This window comes from Lissotriton helveticus, chromosome 7 (genome assembly GCF_964261635.1).
Source record: "Lissotriton helveticus chromosome 7, aLisHel1.1, whole genome shotgun sequence".
NCBI lineage: Eukaryota > Metazoa > Chordata > Amphibia > Caudata > Salamandridae > Lissotriton > Lissotriton helveticus.
Window position 1 is genome coordinate 1,927,607,662 of NC_136068.1, and position 22,745 is coordinate 1,927,630,406.

Sequence of the window (22,745 nt, forward strand, 5' to 3'; positions counted from 1 at the left end):
TCAGTGCGAGTCTTAGGGTTAAGAAGATACCAGGGGTTAATCGGGGCCACCCTCCCTTCGGCGCCTATGCTAAGATTAAAATGAAACCAAATAGGGGAATGGTCTGACATACCCCGGGCCAAGTGTCTAATCTCTCCAATCGAAGGGGATAGGGCAGCCGGTATCAGGATGTAATCCAATCTTGAAAGACTACCATGAGCACCCGAATGGAAAGTAAACTGTGTTTGCTCTGGATGCATTAGTCTCCAGCAATCTATAAGTCCCAATGTTTCCAGGAAGTCACTCAACCAGGCTTGCGCAGCAGGAAGATCCTGGGGCGGATAGCGGTCTATTCTGCCAGAAATGACGAAGTTAAAATCACCACCCAGTATCAAAACACCCTCCGGGAGACCCAAAACCATCCGCCCCAGGTCCATAAATGTCGTGGATTGTAAGCCCGGAGGGACATACACCGACACCAACTAAATTGTTTTTCCCTCCCACCGCCCAACAAGTGCAACATATCGACCCCTGGCATCAAGGATCACATCGTCAACCTCGAGGGGGAGGGAAACCCTAAGCAAAATACCCACTCCTCTGGAACTAGATGTAAATCCAGAATGGGCAGCAAGACGATAACCCCGTCTATTAAAAGCGTGACAAGTATTTCCTATCAAGTGTGTCTCTTGCAGCAAAACTACATCGTGCGAAAGGCGCCGCAACAGCTGCATAACCACCCCTCTCTTTATCCGATCACCCAACCCATTCACATTCCAGCATAATACCCTCAACCCCCATCCAGATCCACAACGAACTCCCATCGCAAAACGAGCATCACACCAATGTCAAAGATAATGAAAGTACCTTGCCTTGAAAAAGAAAAAACAAACAATCCCCGAACATGTCCCTCCCTCCCCCCAAGGGTCCCAACACAACTACCCCCCCCCCACCCTGCACCCCTGCACCGACTCAAAAGCCACCCCAATTTGCAGTGTGCCTGTCGCCCTAACAATTACAAACAAAGAACTAATCTACACAAAGAAAACCCCAGAGGAGGAAAGGGTCCCGCCATCCCCGCTACCTCCCAAGATACGAAGGGAATGATCAAAGAAGTCAGTGAGCCTCAGCTGTTTTATTTTTATTTATTTTTATTTTATATTCTTGTATAGCGCCTGAATAGATTCCCGAAGGAGTACCTCCGCGCTTTGCCAAGGAGAGGTTTGGACATACTAATCCATGGTAAGAGGAAATAGTTGGCTATAAAGAGGGTTTAAATGTTCACAAATAGGTAGGTTTTAAGGGATTTTCAGAAGACTAGGTGATTCGAAATCTGTCTCGGTGTGTGGGGCAGTGAATTCCAGAGTATGGGTCCATTGTAGGCCAACGCACGGCCTCCCTGTCTAGTTTTTTTAATCCTTGGTACCTGTATTAACTGTTGGTTGTTGGAGCGTAGAGATCGTCCAGGTACATAGGGGGTGAAGACTTTCGCCAAAAACTTGGGACCACTGCCTGGCTGACATTTGTGAATGGTACATAGGATTTTAAACTTAATGCGCTGCCGCATTGGGAGCCAGTGTAGTTTATTCAGCAGAGGGCGGGAGGAAGTCCTAGGTGGAACATTTAGGACTAACCTCGCCGCGGTGTTTTGGACTATTTGCAGTTTGTTGATCTGTTCTTCATTAGCTGACAAAAGAAGACCGTTGCAGTAGTCCAATCTGCTGATAACTGTCGCCTGGACTAATGTTTTCCTGTGGCTGTCAGGTTCAGTTCACGTTGAATAGTGTTCCGGACACAGGCACCATAATCATTCCTGGTCCATCAGTCCCCCCTCAGCACCACCAGCATGTTCCTGGCCAGCACGGCGAGCCGGCAAAGTATCCAACCAATCACTCGCTTCCTCAGGCCTGATAAAGAAGAATGTTCGATTGTCAACACGCAGTCGGGCCGGGAATAACATCGCGTATTTTAGTTCCATGTCTCTTAGTCGCCGTTTCACCCCTTGAAATCCCATTCGTTGTTTCTGGACCGATTGAGAAAAGTCCGGATAAAAGTTCACAGCAGCGTTCTCGAACTGCGTAGGGCCACTTGTCCGTGCCGCCTGCAGAATGGCGTCGCGATCTCTGAAATTAAAGATCCGTGCAATAATCTGACGGGGGGGGGGGGGACCGGGCTTCGCCTGTCCCCCTGGCACTCTGTGCGCACGTTCGATAGCAAAGAATTTACTCAGGCCCTTGGGTGCAAGATGATTAAGAATGAGGTCCTCCACTCGAAGATCAGTGGCTAGTGAACTAGAATCTTCCGGGACCCCAATAATACGCACGTTGTTGCGCCGTGCACGGCCTTCAAAATCTTCCAAGCGACGAGCAAAAAAGTAATTAGCAGATCTAAGCTTGCGCACTTCTGTTTGCAAGTCGGACACATCCGTGGTAAGGCTGGATGTCTTTAGGTCCAATGACTTCACCTTCTCGTTCGTTTTGGCCAAATCAGTTCGAATGAGGTTGACATCAATGGCCACCGTGTCCAGCTTCAGAGCCAGGGCTTCATACTGTTGCCAATAGAAGACTGAATACCAGCAATGGCGCCCATCACGTCCTGCAGCGTTAATTCCGCCAATACGGCAGGATCGTCGACAGCCTCCTCCCGGGCCTTAGGTGCGCCACCGGGAGATCCTTTAGAAAGTGTGTAGCGATCCATGACATTCGTCTGGGTTGAACCTCCACGGATAGTGGTCTTGACTTTCCGTTTTTCCCCCTCGGGCTTGTCCGTCATGGCGACCCGGGTGCCCCGGAGGGAGGCTTGGGATCTGGTCCAAATGGCTCCTTAAGATTCAGACACAAGAATACAGGCGGCGAAGTTGGGCCAATTGATGTCCACAGCCAAACAGTCGCTAGCTCGTAGCTCAATGAGCTAGCATCGGAGCTCGCCCGATCAACAGACACACCGCAGATAGGGGACAGTGCGCTGGAGAAACGAAACCGAAAGTGAAGTGAGGCTGTGGTCTGATCCCCTCCAGCCGTTGTTGTTGAATTACGACCTGGGCACTGCTACAACTCAAGGTCCAGGCTGTTCCATGGAGAAGGCCACAAATTTCAGGACGGCAGAACTCTGGGACCCTGCGTCTGATTCCGACCCAAAAAACTGTTAGTACATCAGCCGGGTTGTATCTTCAATGACCTTCCATCAAATCAGGATATTATCCAGGATAAATGCGGGAGGCAGCGAGGGTCCTCGGGAGCCCTGTGCTCACGCGGCCATCTCGGATGCGCGCGAAGCTCCTCCCACTCCACATTTAATTTAAATTGGGTCGGTAAGCTCTTCCTTCTTCCCATATCTCACACAGCTCATCACTCCATTATGCATGTGTGGCAAGAGGTGAACCAAAGCGGAATCAATGCTCATACCAAGCATCTTGGACCTCAATTTCCCTCTGTCCACCCACTTAAATAATGAAGCCAAGTCCATAAAACTTAAGTGGATAGAGCCACTCTGAGCCACTCTTGGCCGCAATATATTTAGACATGGCCGGTGGAGATTAAGGCTCTGCTTCACGCAGTCGAATGCTGAAGTCGAGTCCATAAAGCCCAGGTGAATAGAGCCACTCTTGGCCGCAGTATATTTAGATATGGCCAGGTGGAAATTAAGGCTCAGCTTCACCCAGTCGATTGCTGAAGTTGAGTCCATACAGCCTAACTGGATAGAGCCACTCTTGGCCACACTAAATTTAGATATGACCGGGTGGTGATTAAGGCTCTGCTCCACCTTGTCGAATTCTGAAGTCGAGTCCATAAAGCCTAACTGGATAGAGCCACTCTTGGCCGCAGTATATTTAGATATGAGCGTGTGGAGGTTAAGGCTAGGCCCACCCAGTCGTATGCTGAAGTCAGGTCCATAAAGCCTAGGTGAGCCACTCTTGGCCGCAGTATATTTAGACATGACCAGGTGGAGTTTACGGTTCTGCTCCACCCAGTCGTGTGCTGAAGTGGAGTCCATACAGCCTAACTGGATAGAGCCACTCTTGCCCACACTATATTTAAATATGACCGGGTGGTGATTAAGGCTCTGCTCCACCTTGTCGAATTCTGAAGTCGAGTCCATAAAGCCTAACTGGATAGAGCCACTCTTGGCCGCAGTATATTTAGATATGAGCGGGTGGAGGTTAAGGCTCGGCCCACCCAGTCGTATGCTGAAGTCAGGTCCATAAAGCCTAGGTGAGCCACTCTTGGCCGCATTATATTTAGACATGACCAGGTGGAGTTTACGGTTCTGCTCCACCCAGTCGTATGCTGAAGTAGAGTCCATAAAGCCTAGGTGGATAGAGCCACTCTTGACCGCAGTATATTTAGATATGACCAGGTGGTGATTAAGGCTCGGCCCACCCAGTCGAATGCTTGAGTTGAGTCCATAAAGCCTAACTGGATAGAGCCACTCTTGGCCGCAGTATATTTAGATATGAGCAGGTGGAGGTTAAGGCTCGGCTCCACCCAGTCGTATGCTGAAGTTAGGTTCATAAAGCCTAGGTGAGCCACTCTTGGCCGCAGTATATTTAAATATGACCAGGTGGAGTTTAAGGTTCTGCTCCACCCAGTCGTATGCAGAAGTCGAGTGCATAAAGCCTAGGTGGATAGAGCCACTCTTGGCCGCAGTATATTTAGATATGACCAGGTGGAGTTTAAGGTTCTGCTCCACCCAGTCGTATGCAGAAGTCGAGTGCATAAAGCCTAGGTGGATAGAGCTACTCTTGGCCTCACTATATTTAGATATGACCGGGTGGTTATTAAGGCTCTGCTCCACCTTGTCGAATTCTGAAGTCGAGTCCATACAGCCTAACTGGATAGAGCCACTCTTGGCCACACTATATTTAAATATGACCGGGTGGTGATTAAGGCTCTGCTCCACCTTGTCGAATTCTGAAGTCGAGTCCATAAAGCCTAACTGGATAGAGCCACTCTTGGCCGCAGTATATTTAGATATGAGCGGGTGGAGGTTAAGGCTCGGCCCACCCAGTCGTATGCTGAAGTCAGGTCCATAAAGCCTAGGTGAGCCACTCTTGGCCGCTTTATATTTAGACATGACCAGGTGGAGTTTACGGTTCTGCTCCACCCAGTCGTATGCTGAAGTAGAGTCCATAAAGCCTAGGTGGATAGAGCCACTCTTGACCGCAGTATATTTAGATATGACCAGGTGGTGATTAAGGCTCGGCCCACCCAGTCGAATGCTTGAGTTGAGTCCATAAAGCCTAACTGGATAGAGCCACTCTTGGCCGCAGTATATTTAGATATGAGCAGGTGGAGGTTAAGGCTCGGCTCCACCCAGTCGTATGCTGAAGTTAGGTTCATAAAGCCTAGGTGAGCCACTCTTGGCCGCAGTATATTTAAATATGACCAGGTGGAGTTTAAGGTTCTGCTCCACCCAGTCGTATGCAGAAGTCGAGTGCATAAAGCCTAGGTGGATAGAGCCACTCTTGGCCGCAGTATATTTAGATATGACCGGGTGGAGATTAAGGCTCGGCTCCACCCTGTCTAAACCTTTGTCTAATTCTGCACTGTATTTCGGAAAAGTACCCCTTGTCCGTCACCTCATATTTCTCACCAAATTAGTGCAATTTTATTAAAGTAGGGTAGAGATGCCTAGGGAAAAGAAAACATTTGTGTATGTTATTTATGATTCATAATGCAACAATACTTAAAAATGTAGCTTAGAAATTGAAAAGGGTTGTGAGTGCACCAGTGTCCTGTCCGTGCCCCTTTTTACTTCATGCTGTTTTGTGTTTTCAAGCACATGATGTTGCATCCTCCTCCTCATTGCTCCTAACAAAATAAACTTTAAACAAGCACTGGCTAAGCCAATAATTCTAGTCAAAGAATAAAGCCTTCACTAGCCATAAATTACTGCAATTATTTAATGACTGTGAATGATTATAATTAATTCATTGTGTTGAATAACACCACCTGTGAATGCACATTCTAAGCCCACTTCTGTAGCACCACTCATTTACACATCACTGACAATACATATAACAAACTCATGCAAAAAATCAAGAAATTACAATTAAATTTAATAATAAAACAGTCTTATTTGGTCATATCCTGAAAACAGTCGTAAGAACGAGATATTTTTGGGTACAGTTCATGTAGCCCCTTGGTGAGTCTTTAGGAATGACACATAGGTTGAGTTGAAACATGCCATAAATGGGTGCAAGCTCCTCTTGCACATGTGACGTGCAGACATGCTTTGACCGGAGTCAGAAGAGGTTTCATCATCGCGATACCCTATACTTAGTACAGGGCACATCCAGGTAGATTCATCAAGCATTTTTGCGAGCGCAAACGGTGCGAATCGCAAAATTCGGCCGTTTGCGCCCACAAAAATGGCATTTGGAATTCATCAATGGTTCATGAACTCGCAATGTGAAAAATCGCAAATAATTGCGATTTCTCAAATTGCGATTGCATTTAAGGAATCTCAATTAGAGATTCCTTAAATGCTATTCATGAACCTTGTACAAATTGCGAGTTCGCATTTTTGGGCCGCTATTTACCGCGAAGTCAAACCTCGTGGTAAATAGCGGAAACTTAGAAAAAAGCACTTAAGTGCATTTTTCTAAGTTGTATGTTACACACACACATGTCCTTGGGACATGTGTGTGCGTAACACCAGCATCCAAAATCATTTCAGGGGTGCAACAGGGTATCCTTTGGACACCCCTGCAGCCTTGAAATCGCAAACTCAATATGCGAATCGCTAATAGCGATTCGCACATTGATATGTCTTCCCATTCATTCCTATGGGCCTTTACACCCATTGGAATGAATGGGGAGTTATTCCTTATTTGCGATTAGCAATTAGCTATTCGCAAATAAGGAAGCTGTAGGAATCGCAATAATATTGCGATTTTTACATGAATCCCGTTTTGCGAGTCTGTAATAGCGATTCCTTAATAACCGCTATTACAGACTCGCAAAACATGCCGATGATGAATCTACCTGTATGTAAAAAAGGGAAGCAAAATCATTGCACGTCGTAATTTGTCATTTTTCAATTTTTCTCACTTGAGACAAAAAAATCTCCTCATTCCAGGTATCCTCTCATGGAGTTAAACGAACACTGTAGGGAAACCCCCCAAAAAACGATTAATGATCAATGACACATAATCATGACCCACTGCTACACTTAACCTGTGGTAGTCAGTGTTAATCAGGCCTCGGAAACTCATAAAAATAGTAGTAGACCAGCAAGTCTAGTAACTTGAATAATCTACTCGAACGAATCAATCAATCAATCAAGTCATTTATAGAGCGCACTACTCACCCGTAGGGTCTCAAGGCGCTGGTGTGGGGGGGGTGCCGTTACTGCTCGAACAGCCAGGTCTTGAGCTTCTTCCTGAAGGAGAGGTGATCTTGGGTCAGGCGCAGGTCGGTCGGGAGTGAGTTCCAGGTCTTGGCGGCCAGGTAGGAGAAGGATCTTCCTCCTGTAGTCGCTCTTCGGATGCGGGGGACGGCGGCGAGGGCGTGGCTGGTTGATCTGAGGAGGCGCGTGGGAGTGTAGAAGTTGATCCGGTTGTTGAGGTAGCTCGGGCCTTGGTCGTGTAGGGCTTTGTGCGCGTGGGTGAGGAGACGGAAGGTGATTCTCTTGTTGACCGGGAGCCAGTGCAGATCTCTCAGGTGTCCGGAGATGTGGCTGCGTCGGGGGATGTCGAGGATGAGTCTGGCCGAGGCGTTCTGGATCCGCTGGAGTCTCTTCTGGAGCTTGGCGGTGGTTCCGGCGTAGAGGGCGTTGCCGTAGTCCAGTCGGCTGGTGACGAGGGCCTGGGTGACCGTCTTCCTCGTCTCGGTGGGGATCCACCGGAAGATCTTTCGTAGCATGCGTAGGATGTTGAAGCAAGACGAGGAGACGGCGTTTACTTGTCTGGTCATGGAGAGGGAGGAGTCCAGGATGAAGCCCAGGTTGCGTGCGTGGTCCGTTGGTTTGGGTGCGGTGCCCAGGGCGGGGGGCCACCAGGAGTCGTCCCAGGCGGAGGGCGAGGAGCCCAGGATGAGGACCTCCGTCTTGTCCGAGTTCAGTTTCAGGCGGCTGGTCGTCATCCATTCGGCTACATCTCTCATCCCTTCGTGCAGGTTGGCTCTGGCGGTGGTGGGGTCGTTGGTCAGGGAGAGGATCAGCTGGGTGTCGTCGGCGTAGGAGATTATGTTGAGGTTGTGTTGGCGTGCGATGGCCGCGAGGGGGCTCATGTAGACGTTGAAGAGGGTGGGGCTCAGTGAGGATCCCTGGGGGACGCCGCAGATGACTTTGGTGGCCTCTGACTTGTACGGTGGTAGGCGGACTCTCTGTGTTCTTCCGTCGAGGAAGGAGGTGATCCATTCCAGTGCCTTGTCCTGGATTCCGATGTTGCCGAGGCGCTGTACTAGGGTGCGGTGGCAGACAGTGTCGAACTGTAATGTCCTTGTCCCACACACTGATCTCATTATGTCACCCTAGGAAAATATTGTATTTTGCAGATCTGCGTTTTTCTTGAAGATCACATATGAGAGCAGCTTCCAATATGTGAGTTAAACATTCCTGCTGTGTACAAAAAACCTGTTTGGTTTGATTTAATAGACTAAACGTTTGCCCAATGCGTAATAAGATTCTAGCCCACATATAGGGTACGCATGACCCCTAATTGCCTCTTATTTGATTAATAGCATTGCCACCAAGGCTGGGGCAGGAATGTTTCTCTGTTCATCTTTAAAAAATCTCTTTTAATAATATTACAAAAGCATGAGGTGGTAGTGCAGTGTCATTAACAGACTGCACATTATTCATTAAAATGGCCAAAAACTTTCCCACCAACCTGCAGTTTTACTTATAAAACGATATAGTGTTTAACAATCTGTGGAAATCTGGTTTCAGCAAACCTATTTATCATTTGAACATCACCAAGTAAAGTGTTCTGTTTTGTTTTCATCCTATTAAAATATTTTTTTCCTTACAGAATTATAAAACACGGGCTTTCATACCTACTGGAATTTATTTTGAAATGTTTGTCCAGTTCAATTTTTGCTATTTAAATGTCTATTAGAATAAAACGTGACATCCAACCGCCTTTCATTTCACAATTCTTGGACTGCACGTTTGTCAGACAGTTCAGTTTACAAAGTACATGAACTTTGCAGTCAGAGAAAGAAAAATTATTGAAGACATAAACTGACTTTTGACTTCTGTCTGAACACAGAATAAATGTGACAAAATAAAAACAAAATTTAAAGGCATCTTTAATGCTCTTTCATTTTCTGAGTGAACAGAATACCTGTTTGTCAGCTCTCCAGAAGGGGCAAGTAGGGCCTAAATATAGCTCGACCTGATAAAATCTGTCTCGCTTATCTAGCGAGTGAGCAAGAAGATTTGTCGAGGTTGGTTAATGATTTTTCCTGTGCCCATGATTTTGGCAGAATCTACTGAAAGCATGGGAACAAGCAATATCATTTCTATTCTACATCTCAGATATACTTTAATATCAATATTGTCTTTGGAGTCATTCGGTACCTGTTTAAAAGAATGACAAAATGTTTCATGTGCAGCCCAGCCGTGTTTGTTTTTCAAAGTCAGGAGTGCCTCGTGGTCTTCGTGTGATGATGCATGTAAGCTGTCCCTGAGCTGTGACTACTATGACTGTCCTGGGTGGCACACCAGGACAAGAAGTAATCCGGTTTAAGGCAGACTCCTCTCTAGGAAAGTCTTGGCCTAATTTGCGAGTATGCGCCCTCATGTACGACCCCCATATGAGCTCTGTGGTAGTTGGAGCACTGCATTCAGTAGGCGCCTGACTCCTTGATTAAGCTGGAACAGATTTTTATTGTGTCACTCGTGGCTCCTTAATATGGGAAGGATGCAGCTTTACTGCTTTTTCTGCGGCCAGGGGAGTGATAATGCCTAATGTGTCGGTTCTGGTCCTCAGAATTCAAAGAAACTGGTCTCTGCGGCATGCATTTCTTCAGCGGTCCTATGTAAATTGAGTTGTCATTCAGTACTTGTTTTGGCGTCTAAGGCAAACAGCTGCCACATTTTTTTCACATCATGTTTATACTTAAACCGGTCCATAACCACAATGGTTCCATTACCTGTGCATCGACTAAAGAAACAGACACGTGATTTATAGAGGACTCATTTTGCCATAGAAGCCAAAAAGCGAACTGAATGATGGCTCCATATGCAGAACAGCGTTGAAGAAATGCATGACGCTAAGACTCTCATTGTTTAAAAAGATGAGGGAAAGCAGGAGTCTTGAGTTAGTTAAATGCTTTCATCATGGTGGTCCGCTCAGCCTTAGGACCTCAGTAGTTACCAACGGTTTGAAGAAGAAGTCGGATTGTTCAAGAAGCGGTGAAATTAGTAGATGGAAGAACTTTTCTGGTATGTTAGACATTGTCATGGATTTTGGCAATTTTGTAATTGAAACAACTGAAGGTTTTGCAGTCTTGTCGATATGCATTTGGGTTGCTTTTGAGAGTGTTGGAATTAACCAGTTCATTGTAAATTTCGAGAACTTTCTAATCGTAAAGTGACTTTTCATTTGATTTGTCACTCACTTTTGATTCCTGGTCTGAAAAGATGACTAGTCAAGATATAATCTAATTATGACATCCTCTTATAGCAGTTGTGGGATATGAAAGGATGGCTTGTCAAGACATAGTCTAATTATGGCGCCCACATGTAGCAGTAATGGGATATGAAAGGCTGGCTAGTCAAGGCGCAGTCTAAATATGGCACCCTTATGTAGCAGTTATGGGATATGAAAGGATGGCTCGTCAAGGTATATTCCATTTATGGCACCCACAGGCAGCAGTTATAGGATATAAAAGGATGGCTCGTCAAGATATAGTCTAATTATGGCACCAACATGTAGCAGTTATGGGATATGAATGAATGGCTCATCAAGGCATAGTCTAAGGCACCCACGGGAGCAGTTATGAGATATAAAAGGATGGCTTGTCAAGATATAGTCTAATTATAGCGTCCACTTGTAGCAGTTATGGGATATGAAAGGATGGCTCGTTAAGGCATAGTCTAATTAAGGCATCCACCTGTAGCAGCTGTGGGATATGAAAGGATGGCTCGTCAAGGCATAGTCTAATTATGGCTCCAACATGCAGCAGTTATGGGATTTGAAAGGATGGCTCGTCAAGGCGCAGTCTAAATATGGCACCCTTATGTAGCAGTTATGGGATATGAAAGGATGGCTCGTCAAGGTATATTCCATTTATGGCACCCACGGGCAGCAGTTATGAGATATAAAAGGATGGCTTGTCAAGATATAGTCTAATTATAGCGTCCACTTGTAGCAGTTATGGGATATGAAAGGATGGCTCGCTAAGGCATAGTCTAATTAAGGCATCCACCTGTAGCAGCTGTGGGATATGAAAGGATGGCTCGTCAAGGCATAGTCTAATTAAGGCATCCACCTGTAGCAGCTGTGGGATATGAAAGGATGGCTCGTCAAGGCATAGTCTAATTAAGGCATCCACCTGTAGCAGTTATGGGATATAAAAGGATGGCTCGTCAAGATATAGTCTAATTATGGCTCCAACATGCAGCAGTTATGGGATTTGAAAGGATGGCTCGTCAAGGCGCAGTCTAAATATGGCACCCTTATGTAGCAGTTATGGGATATGAAAGGATGGCTCGTCAAGGTATATTCCATTTATGGCACCCACGGGCAGCAGTTATAGGATATAAAAGGATGGCTTGTCAAGATATAGTCTAATTAAGGCATCCACCTGTAGCAGTTATGGGATATAAAAGTATGGCTCGTCAAGATATAGTCTAATTATGGCTCCAACATGCAGCAGTTATGGGATTTGAAAGGATGGCTCGTCAAGGCTTAGTCGACTAATGGAGCCCACTTGTAGCAGTTATGGGATATGAAAGGATGGCTCATCAAAGTATAGTCTAAATATGGCGCCCTTATGTAGCAGTTATGGGATATGAAAGGATGGCTCATCAAGGCATAGTCTAAATATGGCGCCCTTATGTAGCAGTTATGGAATATGAAAGGCTGGCTTATCAAGGCATGGGCTAATTATGGCTCCAACATGCAGCAGTTATGGGATTTGAAAGGATGGCTCGTCAAAGCATAGTCTAACTATGGCACGTGCAGTAGTTATGGGATATGAAAGGATGGCTTGTCAAGGCATAGTCTAATTATGGCGCCCACATCCTTTTTTAGCTGAGAATAAAAAGTTAAACAACGGGAGAATGGACATCTTAATCGGAGAGACCCTCCCTAAAATAGTCTGGGGTAAGGAATTCCAGTGTGAACATAACTTTTGTATTTTTGAAAGCAACAGAGAAAAATTAAGAGTAAATAAATCCTCGATCTGTGAAGAAAACTTAATGCCTAAATATCTTTTCGGGAAAAAAGATTTTTTAAAAAAAAGATTTTTAAAAAATATATATCTTTTCGGGTGTGAATTGACACACAAGACAATATCCGAATGCAAAATGTGTGGGTTACAACCGCATAATATTATTTCAGTTTTCTTTTCATTGATATAGCTCCCGAGTTGCTTGAATTGTGCACAATTCTCAAATACCTTTCCCTGAGCGCCCTTACTGCACACAAGCATTAACATAATATCCTCTGTATATAATTTTATCATACCCATTAACAGCAGAGGGGGCGATTATCAAGATTTTCTTTAATTATTTTTGCCAGTGGTTCAATAAATAAGGCAAATAGAATTGGGGATAGAGGGCACCCCTGTCGCGTTCCATACAGCACCTTTATTATCCCCACCTATGTTGAGTTGAGAATAATGCTAGCTCTGCGTTCCGGTACATCTTTTGTATCCGCCCCATGATCTGGGAAGGTATGCAAAATCTGGACAGATAACAAAATGTTTCTCAGAACACGAGGTTGAATGCTTTTTCTGCATCCAAAAGAAGCACAAGAGCAGGTGTATTACTCGCCTCAAAATAATCTAAAGCTTCTGCTAAATAATGTGTATTTGTCCATAACTGCCTCCCTGCAATAGAACCATTCTGATCTGGATAAATACATTTTGGTGCAATTATATTGAATCTGTTGGCAAAACTTTTTGTGACAAGCTTATAATTGTGTTTAGTAGTGTAATGGTGGAATATGAATTCAGGTCCTTCCCAGCCTTCCTCTATTATAATAATCTCACCACATTCCCCTTATGAAATGGCGCTGGTACAGAACCTCCCTCTAGCATAGTTTTGGCAACCAGTAAAAAATATTCAGCCAGAACGTCTAGAAAAACTTTGAAAAATTCCGCTGGGAAAACCGTCTGGCCCAAAGGCTTTACCATTTGGGAGATTCCTAATAACCTCAATCAGTTCTTCTTTGGAAAAGGGTTGCGCAATGTTTGCCCCTTCAGCTGCCAATAACACCGGGATATTTTGTTCTGATAGAAACTTTTCAAGAGATGCTTTATTAATTAATTAATTGATTTTGTGTATAGATTTGTCTATGGTGTTCTAGCATGATTTTGACCACCCTTCCCGACTTCTTACTCAAAGTACCGGCGATGGGGCATTTCAGAGCATCAATCTTATCATTGGCAGCTTGTTCACGTGCCTGCCAGGCTAGAAACCTCCCTGTGAAGTTACTTTCTTCATACACTTTTCATGAGTGGGCGCAATTTAACATTTCACATTTTGCGTAATATGCCTCACCTAGCATCTGCTTAGCCTTATCGAGTTTTCTTTTGTTAGATACAGATGGATTTCTTAGAAACATTCCAGAACTTTGCTGCACACTACTTTCTAGAGTTTGTTTTTGCTCTTTTTAGTATTTTCCGCTTCCTTACCTATCAGCAACCTTCGAATATATGACTTTAGGATATCCGAAACAATACTTGGAGGAGCCATCCCATGACTCATTACGAGGAATTCTTTTATCTAATTTTTACAAAATTGCACCCATATGTCGAAAACCCACCTCCTAGAACGTATTGGGGTTTGCTCTACCCCAGCCCGGGTATAATCCTGATGTGGTCTGAAAAACCACTGGGCAGAATTCGTTGAGAGTAAAAGACCAGAGCTTTAGAGACCAAAAACACATCTGTCCGAAATTAAGTATGAAGCAGGTATAAATAATTTTTGTAGGAAAAGCCTCCCTCCAGGGATCGATTAAACCCATAGTTTTACAACAGTTTTGTATGACTTGAAAGGTTTTTGGCTTTAACTGTCTTTCTAATTTAGCAGAGGAGTCGATTGTTGGGTTTTGCAGAAAGTTATAATCTCCCCTCCCCCCTCCCCCCAATGATTACTTCGCCCGAGAGTAATAATAGGGATTGAAATAGCTCATCATAGAGCATGGCGTTATCTTCAACTGGGGCATAAACACTAACAAACGTGAGGCATTTTAACCCCCACATTACAGGTCACCTAGCACCACCTTCCATTCTTCTCAGTGGAGAAATTCACCACTTCTCCATCCAACCTCTTCCCCACAAAAATTGCAGTGCCATAGTGTGCTGCTTGGGATGAGGAAAAACCCCTATATAGTGCCCAGGTTTTTAAACATAGAGAACTCCACCAATTTCCCTGCTGGAATGGGGATCTCCTGGATTTGAATCACTGTTGGATTTTCAGTTATAATCCAAGCTTCAATAGCTCACAGTTTCCCTTTATTATTAAGGATGTTAGCATTAAACAAAACTACCCTCAGAGTATTATTCACTATCATCCAATCGTTCTTATTCTAAAAATAGAAACCAGAGCGCTACGAGACCCAGACTAATCCCTTTAGGTAAAACAAGGTCTAGACTGATTGAGCCAAACATCCACTGTATATCAGGAACATACTGTAGACTAATCCCCAGCATTTGCTGATTAAAGGACCTATCAGCCCGATGGGGATGGCTCTCTTTACAGGAAGATAACATATTCATTGCAAAAAATAAACATTCGTAGTACAAATTTGCATGTAGTCATAGTCACGAATTTGGTTCTGTAAGTTGATTGTGTAATTGGATCTCTTTTAAACAAACATTTACACCCAGACCATCACCACCCCTCCCCACCTCTTGCCCCCCAATTCTCCCCCAGTTCGCCCTCCCCTGAGCCACAGTGAGTGGTGTGCCATCCCACTCACACCTGACATGCTCCCCACTGCCAAGAGCCTGCACCCTAATCTGTGCCAAGATCGAACGGCCTACCCCTATTCCCTCCTGCCCCCGACCCCCCAGCCTCCGCTGCCACACCAAGGCGCCTGGGCCTTGAAAACCCAAGACCCCACCTAAAAGAAGAGAGATGGGAAAAAAGGAAGAGGAACAGTGGAAGCATAGAAAAAACTCTCTAGTAGTAATGAAATTGCACAGGTTCTTGCTCCGGAGTTGTTAGAATCCCATCTCTAGTTGAGAAACTAAGTAGCATTTGGATGATGATTGGACACATAATACAAGGGGCCTGGCCCTAAAAGCCAGCATTCCATGCCCGAAGAGGAACATAGCCTAATGGAATAAACACGGTCCCTAATCTTGGTTGTCACACTAGCCAGTAGTCTAATTTCTAGTCCCTCAATCTTTAATTGCGGCTTATTCGATATTTGCTGTGCCTCAGAGACATCACAGGATACATGGAACCGCCCTTTTAGTAACATATTGCATGGTCCCCCTGTGCTTTAAAAAGGTGGAGCATCTTTTTGAATTCCTTCCTCTTGACTTGAAGCAGACTTTTCGGAGAATAAACGACAGAGGGGAATTTCAACGGTACCAAACTGTTTTTGGTTAATGACTTTAGACAGCACTAACTCCTTCACCTGATAGTCTCTAAAGTTCAGGAGAATTGTGCGATGATACATTGAATTCAGGGGCAGATGCGCTGGCACTCGGTGGGCTCTTGTAAGAGTGAGATCTCCAGGATGTTCGAGGAGAACATATGTTTTAATAAAGGTGCTTGCCCACTGCATCATTTTTTGTCCGTCAAGTCCTTCCGGGACCCCAACAATAAACAGATTTGCACGTCTTGAGTGATTTTCCAGTTCCTCCAACTTATACTCAATTGAGGATTTCTGTTTCTGGAAGGTGGCCGCCTTCTTATGTAGGCTGACTACCTGATCCTCTAGTTGAGAGATCCTTACTTCTGCTTCTTTTAGCCTCTCCGAAATCAGGTCCACTGTCTCCTCACGATCTTGGAATGTTGTGCATGTAGAGTTGCAATTTTGGTGGTTTATGAGGATTTCAAGTCCCTTATTTCCTCCAGAATGAGATTTAACATAGTCTTGGCATCCCATTGCAATGTGTTTATCTCATTGTTATGTTATGTTGAAATTATTTATTCAGCACACGTACACCAGTTGGTTTCTTGGCTTTATTGCTTTGACAGACATGGTCCTTTTGCGCTTTCCATATCCTGAGTCTTTCTGTTCAGTATCACTTGATCCCAGGGCTTTTACTTACTTGGTAGAAGATGTCGTCAAGGGTTGGAATAGCATCAAATTACCACCTGGGGAGAATAGGGGACAATTGCTGTGGCTGCGATGATTGCGGGAACTGTGGGGGTTGCAGTTTCTCAGGAAAATCAGTCCCGGAGCATGCACCGGGCCCTAGACTCGATTTAACCTTCATAACAAGAGGGTATTCCATGACTTCTTTTGTTTTTAAAAAAGTAGCCTCCTGTTCCGGGATAGTCTCCTCTGAATTTTGCATTAAGGTCTCGGTAGGCAAAACAAACAGAGATTCTGGGCTGCTGTCGCTCTGGATAGAGCTCATAGAGACTGCCTCTAAAGTCCCCCCCCATAGGGTACTGGTCCCTACTGACACTTGCACTTTCTTCATGGTCTCCAGAATCACTAGAGAGGGTGTAATTTGTATGGGCCGAGGCAGTGCGGATTGCTCGTGCTGTGGCTTTCCCCACTCGTTTCTTAGCCAGTTGTGTTGGGACGGGTACAACAAAGTGTGTTGTGACTGCAGAACCAGTGACCTTAGAATGGCTTTGCGTTTTTTTGCCCGCATCCCCAGTCCAGAATCTTATTGAGCTCCCAGGTTTATTTCCCTTATTTCCCTTGAATTATACACAATTGTGCAGTGCGCTGATGTCTCCCAGGAGAAAGGAAAGTTCTATTGTGGCCCTACCCTGTGACCGTCTTCCAGGAAGCATGCCAGTCCCTGCAAGCAAACAGAGCGTGTGCACTAATCCCCCCCCCCCCCCCACCTGGCTAGAAGGCTGGATGCCATAGCAGGAGGGAGATCAACTTTCTCTCCCTCCTAGTCCTGGACAGCGCTGATGACTCTGAGTGCAGAGAAGAAAAGCAAGTTATGCCCATCCATGCAGCTTGAACAGCGGGTATCCAACAAAACAGCTCTCATACGGCCCCCTAAACCACCAAAGAGCCATGAATTGCCAAGCATTCAAAAATCCAGGGGGGTCTCCCTGCGTCTTCCTACTGGCCGCCTACTTCCTCTTACTTCTCAACTATCTGCCATTCTGGTTACAGCCAAAAACAGCAGCCGGGTACAAACAGCTGCCATTGCGCGGTCACAGTCTCCAGCGAGGTGTGACCTGGCGCACTGACGCGGTGGACGGGCAGGTGTTAGCACTTCAGCCGTCGATCATAATCTATTTCACAATACTTGATCAGATTGTTCAGGCTTGACGAAAGCAGTGCTAAAACTCCTTTATACTACCCAGGTCTCAATCTGCTTCCGATTCTTGCCGTTCTTGCTCCCTTCATCTCACACAAAGAGTGAGTGGAGTTGTGGCCCATCAAGGCTGTTCAACTCTTCCACTTCCAGTAGATTTTCCAACAGATCAAGGCAAATGTTTACACAGCTCATTTAAAGAGTATGGTTCACATTCTGCTTCTCATAAAGCTATCCAGAATCAAGGAAGTATTGTCTGTACTGCAGCTAGGTATCAAGCAGATTGTTTAGGTAACTTTTAGAACTATGAGGGTTGTTGGACCCGGCCTCGTGGCGTGGTTCGCCTCTGTCCCTCCACACCCTGTGAACGTAGGCCTGTACCCTGAGTCCCCTGCGCGGCCTCCCCGTTAGTATAGCCTGCAACCCGAGCCTGGTCGTCCTACCCCCAGTGAAGCCTAGATCCCCCGAGAACCTTGACCAGGCCTGCCTTTCCCGCTCCTCGCCCGGCTCCGAGCGCCTAACCATGCATGCCCCACAAGGCCCGGACGCCATCCTCCCTTCCCGACATCCCTGTCTCCTTGGGCCTAGCGTGACCCCAGCCCCAGCCAAGCCCAGACTCCAAAGGCGCGCCAGTCCTGGCTGGGGGGTAAAGAGCTCCCGAGAGAGATAAGCCAGGGAGTTTCGATGGCACCTCCGGCCTCCCCTGAGGGGCTGGTTTCTGTCACACCTTTGGCCCTCCCCTGTGGGCCAGTTTCGATCACCCCTCTGGCCTCCCCGAGGGCTGGCTCCAGACCCGCTGGGCGTCTGGGAATTCCCGGACCCATCTTTCAAAGGGATCAAAGAACCAACCGCCGGACCTCGCCAACGACCAGCCCCCAGGGCCTGAGACCTCCGCCTGCGAGGGTCCGGAGATCAAAGAGCAGAAGGACTATAACTGGGCCCTCCCGACAACTAGCGGGCAGTTGTATCTTGGACCTGAAGCCCTGCTGATCTGATCGCGGCTGACCCTAAGAAGACTCATCCTGAGTATCGGAGCCCTGCTGACGCTGTCGCGGCTCAAGCTGAACTTGTAACCAACGGAGTCCTGCTGACGCTGTCGCGGCTCGACCTCTAAGACCATCCGAGCCCTGCTGACGCTGTCGCGGCTCAAGCTGAACTTGTAACCATCGGAGCCCTGCTGACGCTGTCGCGGCTCGACCTCTAAGACCATCCGAGCCCTGCTGACGCTGTCGCGGCTCAAGCTGAACTTGCAACCATCTGAGCCCTGCTGACGCCGTCGCGGCTCGACCTCTAAGACCATCCGAGCCCTGCTGACGCTGTCGCGGCTCTCACGAACCCCTCCAGATCGAGCCCCTGCTGACCTCGTCGCGGCTCGAGGAGTACTCTGGTCCGGCTGGACCATCGAGACCACCATCACGACCGAGTCGACTCGACGGAGGTGAGGCAGCTAGTACGACCATCATCCCGTATCCCCCCGGCTCGAGGATTGAGAGCTGTGCGTAGGGTACGCCTCGTACTGACCCAGAGACTAAAAGACACTCCCGCTTCCCCCTTCCCGAATCCTCCAAGACTTTGTGGTCCTTTGACCACTGTGTATATAAGAGTGCTTCCTTCGTTATTTGCTTATATATAAAGAACTTGTTACGAGAATCCAACGGTGTGGTGTCTGTTCGTAGTGTGGTGTGAGCTCAGTGTGTACGATCCTAGACCCGAAGCCCCCCCCGGTGAGGACCTCACAATCAAGACTCGGCAAGTTCTGTGGGAGAGGTGGGTCTTGGGGTGACCGGGTGAGCATAACCTGGCCCTCTGAGATCGCCCCTTCTAACAAGGGTCTGTTTGAGTAAAGTTATTTCTCAATGTACAACTAACCTTTTATTGTACCTGTCTTCCTGTGTCTCTCTCTTCTCACACCTCGCTGGTTCCTCGTGTGGCACATATTTAATTACTATCCAGAGGTCCGTAGAGTGACTTGGAGATGTTGGGTTGCATGCTGCTGCTATTGATGAATTATGGAGCCATAATTAGGTTATCTATTGGCATAGCGCCCATTTCAGCCCGACTGAAGACTGGAGTTGCCTTGTTAATTTTCTATGCTAACAGCATGGCCACATTGACTAGGCAGACGTCTGGTATAGAAAGTAAACTGTGGTAGTGTTCCCTTCTCTACCGAGCTTGCTAAGCTTGTTACTAATATGTTCTCACTTCCAGAGAAGCATGGTGTGAGGACTCCTTCTTTCACCTCTTCTGTAGCAAACAAAAGAAAGATTAGTACAGAAGGAAAGGATGCAAACCAAGGAGCAGTGCCTGCCAAGCAAAGGGCGCTTGGGAAAGCTGCCCAGAACCTTCAACACTAATAGTTACAGAAAGGCGTCTTTCACAGGGATTATTTCAGGAGATTTCAATGTTTTTTGAACAGGGCAACTCATCTGAAACATTTTATTTTACTGTTCATTAATGTTTCAAGTTTCTAGAAAGAATACCTTGCGCCTTTTTCCTTTCATAATCTTTACCTGCTCGTGACAACAGTGAAACTTCGCTGATGCCAGCTGTTTGGAACCTCTTGTCCCTCCCTCAAGTATGGTACCTTCCTTAGGTTACCTTTGAGCCCCCATGGTATATGGGGGGCTGGTATGGGCCTATCCACCATGCAAACCTCACCTGCTTACACCATATCCTTTACTGATGGCACTGTGCTGGTGTCAGGGGGGGCGAAGCCTGCAGAGCCGGCCTCCCAGCCTCCTTACTAGCCCCTAATGGGACACAGTAGTCCCATCCACATTGTTTGCTGGTCCCATTACACTTTAAATGAGTTTAGCATGGGTTTCTCTCTGCTTCGCTCTGCTCACTGCCCTTCAGGCAATCGGTGTCACCTTGCGCCTCCCCTGATGTCCTCCTAAGTATGACTTTGGCATCCAGAATAATGGAAGAACATTGGAAGGCAGACAGAAGAAACGAATCTGGATTTGGCCAGGAGGTTTGCTCATTGACAGTTCTTTTAATGAAATTAAGAAGCGAAAATAAGAGGGTGAGAAGATTCAAGGGTGCTATGAAAAGCTAAATGAAATTTTATTAAATATCAGAGACTGAAAAATACACAGAACTAGGGCAATATCTTCAAAAACAATTGCAGTGGCCAGGCGTGGTGGCGTGCTTCCTGTGTCCCTGCTGCTGGAGATGCCTGGGCTAGCGGCTGTCTCAGTAGCTAGTTTGAAGGCCCAGGGCCAATGAAGGTGTCATAATACAAACACTTTTGGGAGTGGCTTTCTGGAGAGTTCTTTGTAAAGCTGTTGGCAATACTGTATAAAGCCCTCTGCCATGGTCTCTGTCTGTTAAACGCTTCCTACATAGAATGCATTCTATGTGATAATAAATATCATCATTTCATAATTAGTTGTAGGCCTTCTGCTCCAAAATCCCAGTGTGGCATTGTGTTCCTATTTTCCTTTATCCTTTATTCCCTAAGTGGTTTGAAGCTTATAATAGTATTATAGCCCTTCTGCCTTGGTCAGGGTGAATTGTTGAATGCCCCACTTTATATAACAGGCACTTAACTGCTACTCAGGCCTATAACTAGGTCAGAAGGCATTTAATAACTAGCCTACAACATGGCAGAAGGGTTATAATTCTACATTCTCATACAGATTGTATTCTTTGGACAAAGTTGCGTTCCTTCTGCTTTTATTGATTGGAATAGGATAAAATGTGCCATTGATTACTTTTTCTTGGATATAAAAGTTAATGCCTTGACTCCTGTTTTAATACAACAGGTCACGAGGCTGCAGGTGCTGAAAAAAAGCTTCCTTACAAAGTTTCATCCGAAAAGGTCAACATGTTTCCGACATCTGAGAAGGTTCCGGGCTCTAGACGCTATGTGTGGCCAGGAAGAGACTGGAGCGACAGAGCAGTGAAGTCTGAAACATGCGAAAGTGACTTTGATGACAACACTCATTCTAGTTCAGATCACTGGACCACCAAAGAAATGCTATCCGGAGGGCACTCTGAGCGAGATGGGGGTTTACTGAACGTACAGATTTTTGAAGGCCAGTCAAAGTTGGAGGACACCTCTGAACGATATACAGTGGCGGGAAGTGATGACGATTTGAAGCAGCACATCAGAATTATTGATCCCCATAAAAGAAAAATTGGTGTTTCCCATAAACCTAATTTTCACTGTAAAGTATGCGGAAAGGGCTTCAGACAGAAGGGAAGTCTTATTTGTCACGAGAGAGTACATTCTGGCGAGAAGCCTTATCATTGTTCTGTATGTGATAAAAGGTTTACTCAAAAGCATCGTCTTGTCGGACACGAGAGGACGCATTCGGGAGAGAGGCCTTTTCTGTGTGAAATCTGCCTGAAAAGGTTTACTTGGAAGGACGGCCTACTGAAGCATTATCGAACACATACCGGAGAACGGCCTTACCAGTGCACTAAATGCATGAAGTGTTTCAGCCAAAAGGAAGGCGTTATCAGACACCTGAAGACACATACAGTCCAGAAACAACAATTCACGCCATTGAATTTCCCCCTTTAAAACAAGTAATCTTTTTTTATCCCTTTGCTTTCATGTGCCCTGTGCTCCCGCTACTTTTCACTGTTTGGTGGCATATCCAAAATGCCGGTGTGAGGTTTGTTATGTTTTTGATGCTCTTTTCTCAACTTGTCAGGCATCTGTAGGAATGTCAGTCTAGAAACATTAACATTTTTGGCAGAGTTAGACTTAGTTTGAAGTTTAAAATAGGACCTCTATTGAGGCATGGTGGGATGGTATATATTTGTCAAAAAAAATGGTAGGATAAGCCAGTATAACTCATTTCAAAATTTGTATCGCTAAGAGATAGAATTTGGTATGGAGAAGGCTTTCCAATTTTTCCCCACGTTATTTAGTCACTAGGGCGTGGAAGGATAACCTGTTGTACCACAAGCCATAGCACTTAACTGGAGTTCAGATACTCAAAATACATGTCTGAGAAATGTTTTCATTAGAGAGAGCACAAAGCTGCAAACTTCTTTAACAGGTCAAGGTGCACACGTGTTTGCATTCCTTCCAAACATTACCACTTCTGGGAAAAATACTGATGTATATTTTCTGTGAAACATTGTATTGCCTGTTGAGAGGTCTGCACCAGTTTTCTGTCTCAGGGCAGCTCCAGGAAAGATGTGGCATGTTCCTGATCACACGAG

The 22,745-nt window shown here is 46.0% G+C and overlaps 1 protein-coding gene across 3 annotated transcripts in view; it reads left to right on the forward strand.

Annotated features, from left to right (window-relative positions):
* The window catches only part of LOC144770909 (uncharacterized), a 169,691-nt gene that overhangs the window by 138,796 nt on the left and 8,150 nt on the right, over positions 1-22,745 (forward strand). Inside the window, exon 10 of one of the 3 annotated variants that reach the window (XM_078655707.1) lies at positions 21,332-22,100. The exons of 1 other annotated variant lie outside the window; for it this stretch is intronic. In XM_078655707.1, the coding sequence (XP_078511833.1) occupies positions 21,332-22,095 (764 nt within the window). In that variant the 3' untranslated portion in view covers positions 22,096-22,100. Of the gene's footprint in view, positions 1-21,331; positions 22,234-22,745 lie in introns of those variants that run through there. One more of the 3 variants, XM_078655706.1, reaches the window with a different exon arrangement.